This window comes from Sus scrofa, chromosome 15 (genome assembly GCF_000003025.6).
Source record: "Sus scrofa isolate TJ Tabasco breed Duroc chromosome 15, Sscrofa11.1, whole genome shotgun sequence".
Lineage (NCBI taxonomy): Eukaryota > Metazoa > Chordata > Mammalia > Artiodactyla > Suidae > Sus > Sus scrofa.
In genome coordinates, this window is record NC_010457.5 from 133,696,281 (window position 1) to 133,717,714 (window position 21,434).

General features: G+C 49.6%; 1 protein-coding gene across 2 annotated transcripts in view; it reads left to right on the forward strand.

Annotated features, from left to right (window-relative positions):
• The window catches only part of SAG (S-antigen visual arrestin), a 36,870-nt gene continuing 24,130 nt past the window's right edge, over positions 8,695-21,434 (forward strand). The window contains 5 exon segments of one of the 2 annotated variants that reach the window (NM_214079.1): positions 8,695-8,788; positions 9,955-10,078; positions 13,670-13,730; positions 17,990-18,034; positions 20,200-20,393. In NM_214079.1, the coding sequence (NP_999244.1) occupies positions 10,004-10,078; positions 13,670-13,730; positions 17,990-18,034; positions 20,200-20,393 (375 nt within the window). In that variant the 5' untranslated portion in view covers positions 8,695-8,788; positions 9,955-10,003. 2 annotated transcript variants of the gene reach the window in all.

Here is a 21,434-nt window from a genome sequence, read left to right on the forward strand (position 1 = left end):
GATCCAGTTAGCTTTTGCTGCATAACAAATGCCGTGAAGTGTAATGGTTTGAAACAGCCATTATTTCTCCCGGCTGTGTGCGTGGGCCCAGCCTGCTGGGTTTAGAATAAATGGCAGAGGGTGGTCTGGTCCGGTCTGGCTTTGATGTGCCCTAAGCACATGCAGCAAGGATGATGCAGCAAGAAGGCAAGCGTCTGTGCCAGCACTTGTCCCCCTCTGCCTGGTGGCTTGGTTCACCCTATTATTGGCTAGAGCAGATGGCAGGGCAGCCAGCCCTGCCTCTGAGCGGCGCTGCCCAGCAGTGGGAACAAGACCAGGCGTCAGGGCGGCGGTTCTGGCAGTTGTCCGCAGAGAGGTCTGCATTCTCTTCTCTGCCTCTCAAATCTCTTCTTCTAAAACCACACCTCTTGCTGGTTTTTTAAATGTCCCACGCTGGCTTGGGTTGACTTTTCTTCTGTAAAAAAAGCCATAGGTTTGTGCCCCAGTGAACATCAGCCCCGCAGGTTGTGTGTGCCAGGCTCTGGGTTTGCTCCGACCCTGAGACCTGAAGAAGAGAGCAGGGACTTGGGGCTTGGCCGTCGTTTTTCCAAAGAAATGGACTTAAGAGAGGCGATAGGTTGGTATGCCTGTGAGCCAGGCCCGCAAGGCGATGGCTAGTCTGGTTTCTAGGTAGGAAGGTCCCTGAAGCGTTGCTGTGGTGCTTGGCCCAGAGTGAGCACTCGGGGCTTTATTTCGTAGGATCGGGTCAGCAGGAAGAGAACAAGTGGATCATAACCAGCTGGAGGAAGAGGAAGGGAGACTAGTTTTAAATGTCAGGTTCAACCACTTGGTAAATATTGTTTCATAGAACTATTGTTCTATACAGTTCAGTGCCATTTAGTGCATCCACCGTGTTGTACAAAAACCACCACTATCTAGTTTCAACACAAGAGAGTATTTCTTGGAGCTCCTTTCATGACTCAGCAGAAACGAATCTGACTAGTATCCATGAGGACGCAGGTTCAATCCCTAGCCTCGCTCAGTGGGTTAAGGATCCACTGTTGCCGTGAGCTGTGGTATAGGTTGCAGACACAGCTTGGATCTGGCATTGCTGTGGCTGTGGTGTAGGCCGGTAGCTGCAGCTCCCATCCAGCCCCTAGCCTGGGAACCTCCATATGCCACAGGTGTGGCCCTAAAAAGACACCCCCCCCAAAAGAGTATTTCTTAACTGGATTAGTGTCTTCCCCCCCACCCCAAGCTTTTGATCTCTAACAGTTGATGTGTCTAGAAAAGCGTGGGCCCTTGTCTTGGTCAGCTTGGGCTGCATAACAAAAGACTGCAAGCTGAATGGCTCAGACAACAAGAGATGCCTCCACTTCCAGGGGCTGGGGTTTCGCCCCCCAGGCCTCTCTGCCCTAAGCGCTGGGCTCACGGCGGCGCTTGCTATGCACAGAGAGAGTGGAGCTCCTGGGAGCTACACCTGTGACCTCATTCTAAGGCTCCACCTCCAAATACTGTCATATTGGGAGCTAAATGGGCTTCCACTGGGGGGGGGCGCAAACATTGTCTGTAACGGACCTCTCTGCAAAGCGTCTCCCTGATTTTGCTCAGCCTCAGGAGACAGCAGCTCAATTTGCAGTCTGCTCCAAATTCTCTTTGCCACTGAAGCCCCTCTGGTGCTGGGGCACATGGGCAGGACCAGAGGATGAAGAAGCCTCCTCACCTCGGAGAGGATGAAAGAAAGTCCATCAGGCTCCTTTTCACGGGGTTACCTGCCCACTTGCTACATCCCCCTGACCCTACAGGGCAGGGCAGGACAGGTCATGGGCGTGACTTCTGCAGACGGAGGATAGGAAGCAGCAGGGAGGCCAAGCTCGTTTCTCAAGATCCCAGTGGATTCGTCAGCGGGCCGCAAGGTCCAGGACTCCAGCCTTGGGCTGTTTGTACAATTTGCTGCTGTTGCAGAGAAACCTGGAGCATTAAGTACCATTCTCAGCACCATGTCTCAAGACAGGCATTTGAAACCTTTCTGGGGTTCAGACCCCACTGGTGAGAGGGTTCCACTGCCCATGAAGCTTGAGCATCTGTGTTCTAATCATGAAAGACTGACACGTGGGAAAGACTGGATTAACTCAGAGCAATGCAGAGAATTAGAAGGGAGGTTCATTTCCGCCCTAACGAGAAATTTTCTCACGCTGTTTCAAAGAAAAGTAGTAGTGATTTCCCTGGAAGCATGCAACCAATTCCTGTGGATGTTGTAGAGGAGATCATAGCAAGGGATGGAATGTAGACTCAAGGGTTTTCAAGGGTCTCTGCCCATGGGGTTCCATTTATTATTTCAGATATTAGCCAGCCCAACCCATGACAACAGCACTCCTCCCCCCTCTTTTGTCTTTTTAGGGCCGCATCCACAGCATATGGAGGTTCCCAGGCAAGGGGTCAAATCAGAACAACAGCTGCTGGTCTACACCACAGCTCACGCCAATGCCGGATCCTTAACCCTAACCCCCTGAGCAAGGCCAGGGGTCAAACCTGCGTCCTCTTGGATGCTAGTCAGGTTTGTTTCCGCTGAGCCACAAAGGCAACTCCCAACAGCCCTCTAGTTTTAAGGCCAGTTGACTAAGTGGTCCATGTTGGAATTGGGGTGGCTTTTTAAAGCTCTGATGCCCTGGCAATCTTCATAAAAAACTGCTGCCTCAAACTTACCGAGTGCTATGCTTCACTAAAACTAAGGCAATGAGGACACAAGGGTTTCATTTTGTAGTTGATGGTTAGAGTGAACCAGTTTTCCTCCTGCGCGTGCCCTAATAAACCCCTAAGACGATAACCTAGTCCCAAAGCCCCTAAGCTTCTTAGCTGCACATCCTCCCCTGCCACCCCCAGGAGCTGGAACTGCATTTGGTATCGGGAGGTGAAACACAGGGTTTGTGGCTGCTGCTCTCCAGACGCCCACCCAGAGCAAAGGAGTGTAGAGCCAGTGGTTCCCAGACTGAGATCCCGTACACTAGTAAATTTCCAACAAAACTGCGGAAAGCGGGTTTCTCTGACAGCTCAGTGTGCTGCGGATCTGGCGTTACTGCTGCTGTGACACAGGTGTGACCCTTGGCCTGGGAACTTGCGCATGCCTTGGGCACTGCCAAAAAGAAAAGGAAAAAGAATAATTGTAGAAAGAGGTAGACAACTTTTTATTTTGGCCAAGTAAGGATTTTTTCCCTAAACTACCATCTGCACTCATCTTTTATTTTACAGAAGGAAGGACATTTTGTCCTTATGCTTAGCATCTGCATTCTAAAATATTTATGGGTAAAGTGTCATTGATAATCTGCAATTTACTTTTTTTTTTTTTTTTTGTCTCTTTAGGGCCACACCCACGGCATATGGAGGTTCCCAGGCTAAGGGTTGAATCGGAGCGCTTGCCGCCGGCCTACATCACAGCCACAGCAACACACAATCCAAGCTGCATCTGCGACCTACACCACAGATCACGGCAACCCACTGGTCGAGGCCAGGGGTCGAACCCGCATCCTCATGGATGCGAGTTGGTTTCGTTAACCGCTGAGCCATGATAGCAACTCCTGCAGTTTACTTTCAAATGATTCAAAAGGAAAAAGGCCTTTGAGATAGATGAGCACATGCAGTGCAATAATCTTGATGTTGACTATGTGAGTGTTTATTAAATTATTCCCACTTTGCTCTGTAGGCTAGAAAGTCCTAATCAGTTCTAGAAAATGCAAAACTAGTAGCAGAAGGCAAATCAGTAATTACCTGGGTTGGGGAGTTGACCGAAATGGGTGCCCGGGAACTTTTAGGAGTGATGAGCCTGATGTGTCCGGGGCATAGTGGTGGTTAAACTCATCAAACTGTGCACTTAAAGTGGGTAAATTTGGGTGTGTGTAAAGTGTGCCTCAAAGCTTGGGAGGAAGAAGGATAATTTTAATATTCCAAAATTTAGAACCTCATAACCTCAGAATAAAGAGCAATCCTATGTACTGAATACATTTAGTTCTGGGGAAAAAACTCACAGTGGCGTCCTTATTTCTCTCATTTCTCCCCTTTGTATTTTTAACAGACAAGAGAAGATTTCTTAAAAACAAAACCTGAGGAGTTCCCGTTGTGGCGCAGTGGGTTAGCAATCTGGCCACAGCCGCTCAGGTTGCTGCAGAGAGGCGGGTTCAGTCCCTAGCTCAGCACAGTGGCTTAAGGGCCCCGTGTTAAGGCAGTGTGGCCTAGGTTGAAGCTGTCGCTCACATTCAGTCCCTGGCCCAGGAACTTCCATATGCTGTGGGTGTGGCCGTTAAAAAAAAAAAAATCCCTTCACGCAGACCACCAGTGTCAGCTCCTTGGCACATACCCTCAAAGACTATGCATGTAATGGGTATGAAGACACGTGTGTGCACATACGTCCACACATAGCCTAGTGTATTTGCAAAACGTGATCATACTCACGTACCATCTCAGGACCTTCTTCGTTCGGTTGCAGACTCGCCTTCCTAGTGCAATAACTCCCACCCTACCTGTCAGAAATGACAGATTCCAGATACATTATTAGCCCACATTCAGATTCTCCCAGTGGATCCACCGTGTCCCGTACATCCTATTTACCCCACTAAAACCACACAGCACATCTGGATGCTGAGACCCTCGGGTGTCTAAAAGATCGAGTGCATCTCTTTTCTGTAGTATTGACTTATGAAAGTCACCAGCCACTTTCTATATTCATCTGGTACCTTTCGTGTCATTTAGCTTGTTCCTCTATTCCTTGTATTTCCTACAAACTAAAAGTGATGTCTAAAGGCTTGATGGCGGGCAGCTACCGCAAGTGACGTATCCCATCTGGTTGACACCATTGCTGATGCTGAGATTGACATTGGACTGTGCTTGGTCTGCTGTTGTGTGGTTAGTTTTGCACCTCGTGATGAGTCATGATCTGTATGGCATCATTTGGGGGCATAGGAACAGCCATTTCCCCTTCAACTCTTTATCTAATGGTTTGTGGCACCAATGATTCTTCTTAGTCTGAGTCAGGGTTAAAACATAAGTTTTACAGAGTTCCCGTCGTGGCGCAGTGGTTAACGAATCTGACTAGGAACCGTGAGGTTGCAGGTTCGGTCCCTGGCCTTGCTCAGTGGGTTAAGGATCCGGTGTTGCCGTTAGCTGTGGTGTAGATTGCAGACGTGGCTCAGATCCAGCGTTGCTGTGGCTCCGGTGTAGGCCGGCGGCTGCCGCTCAGATTCTACCCCCTAGCCTGGGAACTTCCATATGCAGCAGGAGCGGCCCTAGAAAAGGCAAAAAGACAAAAAAACCAAAACAAAACAAAACAAAAAAAACGTAAGTTTTACTGTTACTGAGATATGATGAGGCCAACAGATCAATGGAGACAATTGCTATTGCAACAATAGGTTGTTACAGTTCCCCAAAAGAGTGGCACCGGGAAGCACTGGGGCCAGTAAGGGGGTTAGAAGGGCCAAGGAGCAAACAGGGGCAAGAGCCTTTTTGTGGTTTCCATGGGAAAGAACTGGTGAGACAGGAGAAGCAGGCTTAAGATTGGCTATTTATTTCAGCAGGGGTGCAGGGGTTATCTCCAGCTGTCTGATATCTGGTCCCAGGGGGATTAGGACAGCAGCACAGTGGTGGCTCAGAGTGTGAGAGTCCAACAGAGGCGGGAAGGAGGCCTTGGGGTGTCTGGGCTCTGAGGTCGTTGATTTGCATATGAAAGACCATCATTTACTGCCTCCCGGAAAGAGCTGGGCCTGGGATGGCAGCAGAGCCCCAGATGTCATCACATCAGAATTACAGAAAATAAAAGGGCATGATTAACACTATTAGAGTTTGTCAAATGACGTTTTTCTAATTCCATCATTCCCTTTACCTGTATTAGCTGGCATTCCTCCATTAAAAAAAAAAAACCTTTCTCCTTTAGAAATTTTTTTATTTTATTATTTTTTTAATGGCCACACCCATGGAATATGAAAGTACCTGGGCCAGGGATCAAACCCACACTGCCATCACAGCAACTCAAGCTGCTGCGGTCAAATTCTTTTATTTTGAGGGGTTGGGGGGCACACCCGAGGCATATGGAAGTTCCCAGGCTAAGGGCTGAATCAGAGCTGCAGCTGCCAACTTATGCCACAGCCGACCTACACCACAGCTCACGGCAACGCTGGATCCTTAACCCACTGAAGCTTCATGGTTACTAGTTGGGTTCGTTACCGTTGAGCCACAATGGAAACTCCTTGCAGTCAGGTTCTTAACCCCCTGCACCACAGCAGGAACTCCCAGAAATTGTTTTTTAAAGTGTCCCCAACTTGAGCTGTTGCCAGCTATTACACTTTTACAATCCAGTGACTCACATTGATTTGCTCAAAATTTATGGAGGCCCCCCATTTTTTTTTTTCCCTAGTGGCCGCACCTGCAGCATGCGAAGTTCTTGGGCCAGAGATTGAATCTGAGCCAACAGCCGTGACCTACACCACAGCTGCCGCAACCCTGGATCCCTTAATTCGCTGCACCAGGCTGGGGATCAAACCTGCACCTCCACAGTGACCTGTGCCACTGCAGTCGGCTTCGTAATCCCCAGTGAGAACTCCAGGAGACGCCGATGCTAGATGCTAGAAGTGGGATAGGTATGAAACAGTCAGAAATCTCTATGGTCCTTGAGCTTACAGACTAGTCGTGGTCGGGGTGGGGGCAGACAGCAAACAAGAGAAATGAGGGATCTGGTGTGTTAGATGCTAAGTGCAGCAGAGGAAGGTAGTTCCGGGGGGGGGGGGAGCAAGCTATATACAGCAGGATAAGGTGACGTTGAGGTAAAGACCCCAGGGAGTGGGCCAAGTGTCTGTGGAAAAGTGTTCCAACAGAGGAAACAGCGCAAAGGCCCTAAGGCAGGTTTGAAGAAAAGCCAAGGGGCCAGTGGACTGGCGCGAAGTGAGTGAGGTTCTAAGAAGGGACCCGCATCTCGCAGGGCCTTGCAGACCTTATCCAGACTTAGATGGGAGCCCATTGCAGTGGTTCAATAGGTACAAACATCAGAGCGGGCTTTCTGCCTAGACTGGCTTCATTCCCAGACACCAGCCCGAGTCCATGACACACACGTGTGAGTGGCCAGGGCAGCCTATGCATCCATTCCCTGGGTATTCTGGGCACTGGAATACACAGGTGAGGCCAGCCGAACCACATGGGTCCCTGACCTCGAGGAACCTAGAGTCAAGTCTGGGATGAGAGACTGAAAAATAATCTCCCACGCAAGCCTCAACGGTGAGAGTGCCTCCAACCCACCCTGGGGGGCTGGGGAGGGCTCCCCTGGGGACATGACTTTTTTTTTTTTTTTTTTTTTTGTCTTTTGTCTTTTGTTGTTGTTGTTGTTGTTGCTATTTCTTGGGCCGCTCCCTCAGCATATGGAGGTTCCCAGGCTAGGGGTCCAATCGGAGCTGCAGCCACCGGCCTACGCCAGAGCCACAGCAATGCGGGATCCGAGCCGCATCTGCAACCTACACCACAGCTCACGGCAACGCCGGATCGTTAACCCACTGAGCAAGGGCAGGGACCAAACCCGCAACCTCATGGTTCCTAGTCGGATTCGTTAACCACTGCGCCACGACGGGAACTCCGGACATGACTCTTGAGCTGGAACTGGAAGGGCGTCAAGGAGGAAGGGAGACGAGGATTATTCTGGGCGAAAACAATAGTGGGAGTTCAGTGTGGGATGCGGGCAGAGGCTGGAGCGTGTGGCTCTAAAGATCTGTGCCTGTCTCGCGGCGGGAGATGCTGAACAGGAGGGTGACGGCTCAGGACTTGGGAGGCCCCTCTGCAGCGCGGAGAAGGATGTAGACAGCAGGAGACACCATTGTCCTGGAAGCCGAGGGGCGGCGTGGACTCGAGGAGGTGCTGGGGGAGTTCTGTGGCTCAGGAGAAAGGAATCTGACTGGCATCCATGAAGACACAGGTTCGATCCCTGGCCTTGCTCGGGGTTAAGGATCCAGCATTGCCATGAGCTATGGTGTAAGTCGCAGATGCAACTCCTGTGTTGCTGTGGCTTTGGTGTAGGCCAGCAGCTACAGCTCCACTTTGACCCCTAGCCTGGGAAGCTCCATGTGCCTCAGGTGAGGCCTTAAAAAGCAAAAAAGAAAAAAGAGAAGGTGCTGGGTATGGGCAGGCTGAACAGATTCCAGGGACTCTGGGGACACGTTGACAGGACCAGTGACCCGATCACCAGGACGCGGGTGGAGGAGCAGGCCGTGGCTAGGTGGCTTGCATGACACCGGGATTCACCTCGAGGTTGACATTCCTCCTTGACCTTCGCGATTATACCCCCACCCCCAAGGTTGGATTAGCTGCCTGCTGGGTTTAATCAAGTTGGTGGCGCTCTCGAAAATCCCTTCTCCTGGCGATACTGGGAGTGGAGGGATAAGCAGTCTATTTCCAGAACCCGAAGTGGGTTAAGATAAAAAGTAGCTTTCATTTAGCTGTCATCCCTCCCCCAAGCCTTGCCTCCTCAAGCCCGACGGCGCCTGCACCGTGAGCCCCTCAGGAGGGAGACTGGGAGGCCGCCTAATGCCAAGAACTGCTGAAACCACCGTTTCCCCGTCTCAGCACTAATCCAGTTTGCCACTCTGCTCCTTAAATGGGATTTGGCTTCTAGACATTGAGACCTGGGGGGGCACCGTCTCCAGATTCCTACAAATTCCCCGCACACATCAGCCCGGCCTGCCTGGGGTCATCTGGTCAGACAGCAGGGCTGGCTGCTTGCTCACCAACGGGACACAGAACCTCTGTCCTGGCACCCTGAGCCCATCCCGGCTGGTGGCACCAGGTACGTGACCACCCTCCCATAAGCCTTTGCAGAAACTCGGGGCAGGCGTGGGGGGCAGGCGCGGGGGGCAGGGGCAAACGCAGGGCAGGACGACTGGCCTTTTCGTGTCATCAGTCTGTCCCAGTTTCACCTCTTCTACACAGTTTCTTGTTAAGGAAACTCGAAATGCACTGAGTTCAGACAACTCCGGGGGCCTCCCTCTGGGGAGTGATCAGAGTAGCCACAGGAAAGCACTGCTTAGTAAGATTGCCAAACGAACTTTGGGGAATTTAATATATTTTTCAAATGATGTTTGTGATGTGGTTACATTATGGTTTGCAGGAACTTTTTCTGTTTTAATTGCCATTATACATTGTCATGGTAGAATTTTAAATTCAATCTAGCTTTTTTTTTTCCCCCTTTTGGCCACCCCTTGGTCTATGGCATTCCCAGGCCAGGGATCAGATCCGAGCCACAGCTGCAACCTACACCGCAGCTAAGGTAACGCCGGGTCCTTTAACCCAGTGCACCAGGCTGGGAATGGAACCTGTGTCCTGGCACTGCGGAGATGCCGCCAATCCCATTATGCCACAGTGGGAACTCCCAATTCAATCTGGCTTCACGTGAGGTCCTAAGAGTCAGAAAGTAAAACTTTCTCGTTGGAATCTATCTGGATTTCCTGATGAGGTTTACTAAGAAATATTCAAGGCTCATCAAGAAAAATAAAACACCTTAAAAAAAAAAAGCACACTGTGGAGTTCCCACTGTGGCATAGCAGAAATGAATCCAACTAGGAACCATGAGGTTGCGGGTTCGATCCCTGGCCTTGCTCAGTGGGTTAAGGATCTGGCGTGGCTGTGAGCTGTGGCGTAGGTTGTGGACTCAGGTTGGATCTGATGTTGCTGTGGCTGTGGTATAGGCCGGCAGCTGCAGCTGCAATTCGCCCCCTAGCCTGGGAACCTCCATATGCTGTGGGGGTGGCCCTAAAAAGCCAAAAAAAAAAAAAACCAAAACCAAAAACACACACACCATAGTAAAATACAAACCAGACAAAGGCCTTTTTAGTCAAACATGGATATGGGGGCAGGTAGAAGGAAATGTCTGATGGACAGATGGCATTTCACCAGCAGGTTGTATTCCCAGAACATTCTTGACATTGCATTCAGCCTGATTTTACCTTCCCCCAGCCTCGAACACCTGACGCACATCCCAAGGTGGGAGAAACTGCCAGATACCATGGCAGCCAACGTGCAGGCCAGTAAGTCTACCCCAAACCACGTCATTTTCAAGAAGACCTCCCGGGACAAATCGGTAAGTGGTATCGAGCTGAGGAGCTTGACGGTAATAATTTTTTAAAGGAGTTTTTTGAATAGACATCGATTCCAAAACTTTGTTACGTTAATGGAAGCTGTCTGTTTTCGGTCTCTGAGATGGGTGATAAATGAGATATAAATGAATGAGTGAATTGCAGAAATATAATTTCTCTCCAATCTCAATCAGACTTTAGTCCCCAAACCCTTAATTTTCCTAATCTCTCAGCCCCCAGCCCCTCACCTCCAATTTTACTTCTTTTCCTAGCCTTGAGCCCAAGACACCATTTCTTTTCTTTTTTTTCTTTTTTCTTTCTTTTTTTTTTTTTTTTTTACTTTTTAGAGCCGCTGCAGCATATGGAGGTTCCCAGGCTAGGGGTCGAGTTGGCGCTCAAGCTGCCGGCCTACGCCACAACCACAGCAACTCAGCATTTGAGCTGTGTCTGCGACCCACACCTCAGCTCTTGGCAACACCAGATCCTTTAACCCACTGAGTGGCGCCAGGGATCGAACCTGCATTCTTGTGGATACTAGTCGTATTCATTTCTGCTGAGCCACGGTGGGAACTCCTGGCTTACCATTTCAGACATTGTTTTGTCAACACCTGTAACTCACTGGGGCCTTTTTCCTTTCATCTCCTATCGTCTAGCTGGCTGGAGAAAGCCCTGATGCTGGATCAATACAACTCTCCCCCTCTGTCTCCCAGTCCAGCCACGATGCCCTCAAACCTGGCAGGGCCTCCAGGGCCACTGGATAAGACAGCATCTCCTGCTGCTCCCTTTCTGTCACTCTGCACTGTGGCTGCACAGCCACTCATACTGGCACTCCATGTACTTGGCAGAGAGGTTGCCACTGTTGGCTCCATCAGGGCATATTAGGTGGTCTAGATGTGTGCTTGGGAGTTCCCATTCTCAACAGGTTAAGAACCTGACGAGTGGAGTTCCTGTCGTGGCGCAGTGGTTAACGAATCCAACTAGGAACTATGACGTTGTGGGTTCGATCCCTGCCCTTGCTCAGTGGGTTAACAATCCGGTGTTGCCGTGAGCTGTGGTGTAGGTTGCAGACGCGGCTCGGATCCCATGTTGCTGTGGCTCTGGTGTAGACCGGCGGCTACAGCTCTGATTAGACCCCTAGCCTGGGAACCTCCATGTGCCGCGGGAGTGGCCCAAGAAATGGCAAAAAGACAAAAAAAGAAAAAGAAAAAAGAACCTGACGAGTATCCATGAGGACATGGGTTCGATCCTTTGCCTTGCTCAGTGGGTTAAGGATCGTTGCCAAGAGCCATGGTGTAGGTTGCAGATGCGGCTCAGATTCCATGTTGCTGTGGCTGTGGTGTAGGCTGGCAGCTGCAGCTCTGATTTGACCCCTACCCTGGGAAGCTTCATATGCTACAGGAGCAGTCCTAAAATTAAAAAAAAAGAGCGAGAAAAGATGTACCCATGAACTTCCTGGCCTGAGAGACCCAACCTGTATGGTTGGGGTCTCCTCATGCCACTCGATGGCTTCATAGAGGCCGACATCCTAGGCCAACACCATGCAATGCAAGCTGCACATCTAATTTTAAATCTCCTAGTAGCCACATTAGAAAAGTAAGAAGTAGCCCTAAAAAGTGAAAGAAAGAAAAAAGAAAAGAAGTACCCACTTCATGCATCTTAAAAGCAGCAACAACAGGAGTTCCTTATCAGGGATCAGCTCAGCAGGCTAAAGATCTGTTGCTGTGTACTGTGGCTCTGGTTACTGTTATGGCACAGGTTCGATTCCTGACCTGGGAACTTCCGCATGTTGCAGATGTGGGCCCCCCAAAAAGCACCCCAGCAACAGCAACAAGAACAGCCAGCTCCCCGTGATCCGTGCCCTTTCTAGCTCTCCTTTCTTCACAGCCGAAGCTTGGAAAAGAAGACCTGTTCTCTTCCTTACCTTTTCCCTCCCACCCACTACCAGCTTTGCCCTCACCAGTGCCTTCTCCACCTGCTGCCAATGCAACCAAAGCCTCCGTGGTCTCCTCTATAAAATGGGCTTAAAGCTAACTCATAGAGTAGTTTTGAGGATTAAATGAAGCCATGTGGTCAGTGTGCTTAGCTTGATACCTGATCCATGACAAGCACTAAACGACACTGGATGCAGGCCTTTCATCCCGCTTGTTGCTTCCACATCCTCCCAAACTCTTCAGGGTCAAGTCCTGAAAGACCCTGTCTGCCATCCTTTTGGTGGCCCTTCACCTGCCGACGAAACCCCCGGCGGTTCTGGAAGCATCCTCTTGGCTCTGGGCTTTGTACACACTGACTTTTTTTGCCTAGAAAGCCTCCTTTCACCATCAAACCCCGACCCTTGTCCCAGTCACCTGGTTACGCTGTCCCCCAGGTCCTCCAACAGCAATAATACAAATAGCCTGGAGGCCATAGAGAGTCACTCCAGGATCCTGCAATGAAGGGGTGGATAAAGACGGTTTCATGCTGACAACAATTATTTTGAGTGTTTATGGAAATAAAAATATGAATTTATGAATTTAAGAGGCTTAGGGAAGAAGGGGACTAGCCAGGGTCCATGGACTCACTCATTGGTGCACTTAGCAAATGATGATTAAATTCTTTTTTTTTTTTTTTTGTCTTTTTGTCTTTTGAGGGCCACACCTGCAGCATATGGAGGTTCCCAGGCTAGGGGTCTAATCGGAGCTGTAGCAGCCGGCCTACACCACAGCCACAGCAATGCAAGATCCAAGCCATGTCTGAGACCTACACCACAGCTCACGGCAACACCGGATCCTTAACCCACTGAGCAAGGCCAGGGATCGAACCCACAACCTCATGGTTCCTAGTCAGATTCGTTAACCACTGTGCCACGACGGGAACTCCCGATGATTAAATTCCTGTATGTACCAGACACCGTACTAGATACTGGGATAGCTGAAGGATGAATGAAGAATTCTTACCGTCAAGGCACTCATGGTGCCCTGAGTTAAAGTGGTGAGTGACAGTGAACCCAGCCCATGCTCTCCCACCAAGGGCCTACGTGGTAAAGAGACCTTTGCCGCTGGGGACTTTGAAGTCATGGTCTTCTCTCCCCATCCAGGACCCCTTCCCCCCTTCTCCAGGGCAGGGGTTTGGGTTTATCTGCAGAGACATTCGCCTGATAGGATTTCAGGATATCTCCCTCTGTGCTCAGTCCCGAAATTCTTCTACCAAGGAGGAGAAACCTTTCATTCACAGCTAGAAAGAAAAGGCTCAGCATGCAGATGGAGGGGGAGCCTCATTTGCATTGGTCTAACTTCCCACTAAATATCATCAATTAATTCAATAATTTACCTGTTTGGTATCAGACCTGGGCTTGATGGGAAAAGGTGGGGAGAACAGGGCCTATCCAAAGGGGTGGGAAGAATTCCTTGGAGCAGTTTATGATGTTGAGGAAAGATCACACCTTGCCTGCAATCCATTGTCTCTTCCTACATCCAAGAAGGGAGAGAGGTGATGGATGAGGCACAGAGCCAGGGGCTCCTCATCCAAGATTAGTCGACCTATTTCCATCGTTGGTGATTTTAACATGAACACTTTGGTGTTCTTTGGCCGTTTAGAAACCAGACCTGTTCTTCCCACAGGTGACCATCTACCTGGGGAAGAGAGACTATATAGACCATGTCGACCAAGTGGAGCCTGTGGGTAAGTTGAGTTTGGAGTGAGTGTTAATGCTGGTTTAAGACGTCTGACAATCGCTAGTTTTGTGTTTTAAAATACTGACTTTATGACTGGCTTAAGAAGATGTGGTATTTATACACAATGGAGTACTACTCAGCCGTAAAAAAGGAACAAAATAATGCCATTTGCAGCAACATGGATGAAACTACAGACTCTCATACTGATTGAAGTCAGTCAGAAAGAGAAAGACAAACACCATATGAGACCACATATCTGGACTCAAATATACGGCACAAATGAACCTTTCCACCGAAAAGAAACTCATGGACTCGGAGAACAGACTTGTGGTTGCCAAGGGGGAGGAGGAGGGAGTGGGATGGACTGGGAATTTGGGGTTAATAGATGCAAACTATGGCCTTTGGAATGGATAAGCAATGAGATCCTGCTGTATAGCACTGGGAACTATATCTGGTCACTTATGATGGAGCAGGATAATGTGAGAAAAAAGAATGTATATATGTATGTGTACCTGGGTAGAAAACTGACAGAACACTGTAAACCAGCTATAATGGAAAAAAATAAAAATCATTAAAATTAGGAGTTCCCGTCATGGTGCAGCAGAAACGAATCTGACTAGGAACCATGAGGTTGCAGGTTCAATCCCTGGCCTCGCTCAGTGGGTTAAGGATCTGGCATTGCCATGAGCTGTGGTGTAGGTCTCAGACGTGGCTCCGATCCCAGGTTGCTGTAGTTGTGGTGTAGGCTGGCAGCTGCAGCTCCGATTAGACCCCTAGCCTGGGAACCTCCATATGCTGTGGGATCGGCCCTAAAAAAGACAAAAAAGAAAAGAAAATAAAAGGAAAAATGTTCAAAAAAGAAAAGTTAAGGAGTTCCTGTCATGGTACAGCAGAAACGAATCCAACTAGGAACCATGAGGTTGCAGGTTCAATCCCTGGCCTCGCTCAGCAGGTTAAGAATCCGGTGTTGCCGTGAGCTGTGGTGTAGGTCGCAGACTCGGCTCAGATCTGGCATTGCTGTAGCTGTGGCGTAGGCTGGTAGCTACAGCTCCAATTCAACTCCTAGCCTGGGAACCTCCATATGCTGTGGATGAGGCCCTAAAAGGACAAAAGACCAAAAAAAAAAAAAAGGAAAAAGAAAGAAAAGTTAAGAAAAATGTTGAACAATATTAGTCATTAGGGAAATGCCAGTTAAAACTACCATGAAATTTCATTGTGTTCCTGTCAGAATGGCTAAAACTAAAAATAGTGATAACACCAAATGCTGGTGAAGATGTTGAGAAACTGGATCAGTCATATATTGCTCTTGGGAATGTAAAAGGAACAGCAACTCTATGAAAATACTTTGGCAGTTTCTTTAAAAGCTAAAATATACTTATCATATGACCCACCAATTGCATCCCAGAGAAATGAAAACTTACGTTCACACGAAAACTTTATGTGATTATTTGTAGCAGCTTTATTTGTAATAGCTCCAAACTGGAAAGAATCAAAATGTCTCTCAACTGAGAGTTCCCGTTGTGGCACAGTGGAAACTAATCTGACTAGCATCCATGGGGATGCAGGTTCAGTCTCTGGCCTTGCTCAGTGGTTGGGGATCCAGCCTTGCCATGAGCTGTGGTGTAGATCCCAGACATGGCTCAGATCCTTTGTTGCTGTGGCTGAGGCGTAGACTAGCAGCTGTAGCTCTGATTCAATCCCTATCTTGGGATCTCCCATAGACCTCAGGACATGGCCCTAAAAAGCAACAACAACAACAGAAATGTCTCTCAAGAGATGAGTAAGGATAAACAAGCTGGGGCACATCTGTTTCTTGGAATATTATTCAGCAGTGAAAAAGGATGAAGTACCAATCCATGCAAAAGCTTGGGTTGCAAGGATGCTTTGATGAATGGAAAAAGCCAGTCTCAAGAGGCCATATACTGTATGATTCTATACAGTAGGATATATAATATCCTCTAGATGGCAGCATTATAGAAAAGGAAGACTAAATAGTGGCTGCGGGGGCGGCTAAGGATAGTCTGAGGAGGCAGTTGGGTGTGCCTACAGAGGGATAGGTTTTTTTTTTTTGGTTTTTGCTTTTTGTTTTTTGTTTTTTTGTTTTTTTGTCTTTGTCTTTTTAGGGCCACACCTGCGGCATATGGAGGTTCCCAGGCTAGGGGTCTAATCGGAGCTGTAGCCGCCGGCCTACTCCAGAGCCATGGCAACAGCAGATCTGAGTCGAATCTGCGACCTACACCACAGCTCACAGCAACACCAGATCCTTAACCCACTGAGCGAGGCCAGGGATTGAACCCGCAACCTCATGGTTCCGAGTCGGATTCGTTAACCACTGAGCCACGACGGGAACTCCGGGATAGCTTTTATAAAGGGAGATCTTTATGGGGAAGGAGCAGTTCTGTGTCCAGATTGCACTGGTGGTTTCGCCAATCTCCGTGTGATAAAATGACTTAGAACTATTCACACATGACACCCATGTCAACTTCCTGGTTTTGAGATTGTACTGTAATTATCTAAGATGTAACCGCTGGAAGAAACTGGATAAAGGATACATAGGGACCTCTGTGTGCTTTCTTTGCAACTTCCTGGTTTTGAGATTGTACTGTAATTATCTAAGATGTAACCGCTGGAAGAAACTGGATAAAGGATACATAGGGACCTCTGTGTGCTTTCTTTGCAACTTCCTGTGAATCTGTAATTATTTCAACTCAAACTGTTCTTTAAAAAAAAGAATCCAAATGTAAAAGACTGGCATTTTTAGGCAGCAGGATGAGAATGTCCTGCAGTAGAACTCTTTCTGGAAGTTCATTTGGCAGTGTGTTATCAAAAACCAAATTCAGGGAGTTCCCGTCGTGGCGCAGTGGTTAACGAATCCGACTAGGAACCATGAGGTTGCGGGTTCGGTCCCTGCCCTTGCTCAGTGGGTTAACGATCCGGTGTTGCCGTGAGCTGTGGTGTAGGTTGCAGACTCGGCTCGGATCCTGCGTTGCTGTGGCTCTGGCGTAGGCCAGTGGCTACAGCTCCGATTCAACCCCTAGCCTGGGAACCTCCATATGCCGCGGGAGCGGCCCAAAAAAAAAAAAAAAAAAGCCAACAACAACAAAAAAAAAAACCAAATTCAGGAGTTCCTGCTGTGGCGCAGTGGTTAACGAATCCGACTAGGAACGATGAGGTTTCGGGTTCCATCCCTGGCCTTGCTTGGTGGGTTAAGGATCCGGCGTTGCCGTGAGCTGTGGTGTAGGTTGCAGATGCGGCTCGGATCTGGCATTGCTGCGGCTCTGGCGTAGGCCGATGGCTACAGCTCCAATTAGACTCCTAGCCTGGGAACCTCCATATGCCAAAGGTATGACCCTAGAAAAGACAAAAAGACAAAAAATAAAATAAAAAACCCAAATTCAATTCTGCCATGGATAGATACAAAGATTTATCTCTAAGGATGTTCATAACAATATTAATTACAATGGCGAAAATTGGAAACATCTTAAATACCCTTACAAGAGGGGGGTGATTAAATCATTTTATGGCACATTCATTTAACAAAGAAAATGTGTGGCCATTAAAATGATTAGTACACATTGGAGTTCCCTGGTGGCTCAGCAGGTTAAGGATCCAGCATTGTCACTGCTGTGGCTCGTGTTTGATCCTTGGCCTAGGAACATCAGTATGCCACGGGTGCAGCCAAAAAAAGATTAGTACATATTATGTGTGTCTGTCTGTGTGTGTGTGTGTGTGTGTGTGTGAACAGATGTTTGTACTGCACAGCTGAGAGAGGAGAGCAGTTAACTGAATAAGATGTATAGCGGGATCTCATTGTTTTTAGTACAAACATTCATATATGTGAGAGTTCCCAGTGTGGCTCAGCAATGACAAATTGACTAGTATCCGTGAGGGTTTGATCCCTGACCCTGCTTAGTGGGTTAAGGATCCCACGTTGCCATGGTTGTGGTGGAGGCCCGCAGCTGTGGCTCCGAATTGACCCCTGGCCTGGGAACTTGCATGTGCTGCAGGTGCAGCCCTGAAAAAAAAATTCGTATACGTGTTTATACAACTGGAAAAACATCTGTGCTAATAACTTGACAGTGGTACTTCTGGGTGGTGTGAACGGGGAGTGACTGTGTTTTTTCTTTGCTTAGCCTCCCTTCCTGATTTTCTTAGAATGAACACGATTGCACTGCGATGTGCAATCACACACACACACACACACAGAGACGCCTCCAGTCTCTTCCACATCCTCCCCCCCTCACTGTTCTCTCTCTTTTGGTTTAGATGGTGTCGTGTTGGTGGACCCTGAGCTTGTGAAGGGAAAGAGAGGTGAGGTGGCACTCCCAGGACTCCGTGGAGGGGTGGTCTCGTGTGGCTGGGTTCGAGGAAGCCGTGTGTGTGTGTGTGTGTAAGGCTCTTGCACACCCGTCCTCGCTGCTCGGCCCTTTCGCCCACACCCCCTGTCTGATCCTTGGGTCACGGGCCCCATTTGCACCGGAGCTCCCTGTGCCCATCTTTCCGATGGGGGTGAAGGCTCAGGGCAGCCCTTTTCTGAGGGAGCAGGACAAGGACGGGCAGGCAGAGCCCATCTGCTGGCTCCGAGGCCTGCAAGCCCGGCCCGTGTCCTGTCGCTCTGTGCCAGCGCAGACTCGGTGGGTTTATCTGAAAAGCGAGAGACTGAGGCTGCTGGGAGGTGGGTTTTCTGGTGACTCCAGGGGCTCCGGACCACGGCAGCAACCACCCTCAAAGATCTCTGGCAGCTGCGACGTGCGCAGCGAGCAATTTGGTGCTAATGACATTGTGTGAATTAAATCGGAGCCGATCCGAGTTATCCTTAGGATAATGTCACTGACTCAGTTCCAGTCTAAATATGCCTTTTTGAATGGTTGCTACCGGCAACCAACAAGGAATTGTTCCCTGGAGGACGTCAGAGGCAGGGCCGTCAGCATGCAGGGGACAGGGCAGAAACGGGCCCCCTCTGCTGTCTCGCTTCCTCCTGGGCGCCCTGCTCTCTCACACCAGAGCCAGTTCTCACCCCCAAAGCCCAGCGCTTGAGCAGGAAAGCGCTGCCTGGAGAAGGAGGCATAAAACCGGGTCACCTCGGGCACCTTCCTCTTACAGACGTTGGGTGACGGACAAGCAAGCGATCAGTGGCCCTTCGGAGCTTAGCGGCGAGGGGTCATTGTCCTTGGGCAGACACAGGCAATCCTCCAGCCACAGCCACCAAGGGGACCGCTTCTGACTGCTTTTCCTTTGGAGAATAAAGCAGCTCGTGTGGTTGTATTTACCACATTAACGACGGTTGTGAACAGCCCATCCTCATAAGCCTGCAGTTTCCTATAATTCTTTTGGTTCCCGGGGGCACAATTTGCATCTGTTTAATCACATTGAATTTTCAGCAGTGCCGACTGGTTGAGAGAAAGCCCAGTAAGGTTCCAGCTCTGTGAAAAGGATTTCTTCTTGGAGGCGGTTTCTCCTCTCCACCTGGTCCCTTAGCGCCCCCAACCCCCCAAACTCCCCTCGAGGCACGAGGCCAGCTCAGGCACACTCTGTTTTGCTACCTAGCACTGTTTCCCTCTACTTTTTTTTTTTTTTTTTTTTTTTTTTTTTGTCCTTTTAGGGCTGCACCCGCAGCATATGGAAGTTCCCAGGCTAGGGGTCAAATCGGAGCTACAGCTGCCAGCCTACACCACAGCCACAGCAATGTCAGATCAGAGCTGCACCTGAGATCTACACCACAGCTCACAGCCATGTGGAATCCTTAACCCACTAAGCAGGATCAGGCATCAAACCTGCATCCTCGGAGTTCCCGTCATGGCTCAGTGGTTAACGAATCTGACCAGGATCCATGAGGTTGTGGGTTCGATCCCTGGCCTCGCTCAGTGGGTTAAGGATCCGGCATTGCCGGGAGCTGCAGTGTAGGTCACAGACATGGCTCAGATTCCGAGTTGCTGTGGCTCTGGTGTAGGCTGGCAGCTACAGCTCTGATTAGACCCCTAGCCTGGGAACCTCCATATGCTGCAGGAAGCGGCCCTAGAAAAGGCAAAAAGACAAAAACAAAAAACAAAAGCCCTGCATCCTCATGGATTCTAGTTGGGTTCCTTACCAATGAGCCACAATGGGAACTCCTTCCCTCTGCTTCTTATCTTCATTCTCATCTTCATCCAGACCTCCTGCCCTCAGAACCCAAGTGAACTTACACTATTTAAAACCCCCCTGAGGTCCCTGAGCTGGTGGGTCAAGAGGAGGGGCTGGGAGGATGGGGGAAACGGGGGAGTAAGGAGGTGAAATAATGTGGTTCATGGGTGGAAACTCCCAGCCCTTTAGAGTCATTACCATAAGCCGGAGGGCAGGTGCTGCTCCTCCAGAAAGGTGCTCATGTCCCATCTCCAGGAGATGCTGAAAGTTGGATGCTGAGACGGGCGGGCGGGATCCGGCTGGACAGGGGCGCCCCGCCAACAGGGCAAGCCCACCCCCTCCTGTCTCCCTTCCAGTGTACGTCTCTCTGACCTGCGCCTTCCGCTACGGCCAGGAAGACATCGATGTGATCGGCCTGAGCTTCCGCAGGGACCTGTACTTCTCCCAGGTCCAGGTGTTCCCTCCCGTGGGGGCCGCGAGCGCCCAAACGAAGCTGCAGGAGAGCCTGATCAAGAAGCTGGGGGGCCACACGTACCCTTTCCTGCTCACGGTGGGTGACACTCTCCTCTCCACTTCACCCACAGCACCTTGTAATGTGACCGGTGGCGGTGAGGGACCAGGGCCAGAGGAATGACTTCACATTTGCGGGCCTTCAAATTGCACCCTTGGAGGAAATTCTAGATTGTAGGGGCTGTGATTGTCTTTTTTTTGAAGTCCTCGAAAATAGCCTCCCAGCCTTTGAAGGCACCATTTCAACCTATGGTTTAAGTATTTCCTTGCATCCGACCACCTAATTATACGTGCGTGCCATGCCTTCACTTGCGCGTCTATAAAAAGAAAGCAATGCCCCCCGGTCGGCCCCGAGGAGGAGTTCGAAGCAGGAAAGAGTCCCCTGCAGGATGGGATTGCCTAGTGAAGTAAGACGTCATCTGTAGCCTTGACCACAGCTTGGGCCACTGTAGAGAAGTCGCTCCATCCCCCTCCTGTGACCCCGGGTGAAACCTGGCTACGCACGGGACGCGTTCCTGCCTCTGAAGACTTGGGCCTGAACTTGACTTGGGGGTAGCTACTGCTACCCTCTTTCCTCGCACGTTTATGGGTCTTAAGATTATATATTCCTCCAAAGTTCTATGGTGCATCCTTCAAAAGGCAGGAATTCTTTTTTTTTTCTTTTTGCCTTTTCTAGGGCCACTCCCGAGGCATATGGAGGTTCCCAGGCTAGGAGTCTAATCGGAGCTGTAGCAACCGGCCTACACCAGAGCTACAGCAACACCGGATCCTTAACCCACTGAGCAAGGCCAGGGATCGAACCCGCAAGCTCATGGTTCCTAGTCGGATTCGTTAACCACTGCACCATGACGGGAACTCCCAAGGCAGGAAATTCTGAAAAGCTACATGACTGAAGCTTGAAAACATTATGTTCATGAAAGTAGCTGGTCACATAAGGACAAATGCTGTGTGATTCCACTTAGGTGAGTGACCCAGAGGAGTAAGTTCACAGAGACAGAAAGTAGACTGGTGGCCTCCAGGGAATGGGGGCAGAGGGAACTGGGGAATTGATGTTTAATGGGTACAGAGCTTCGGCTCAGAT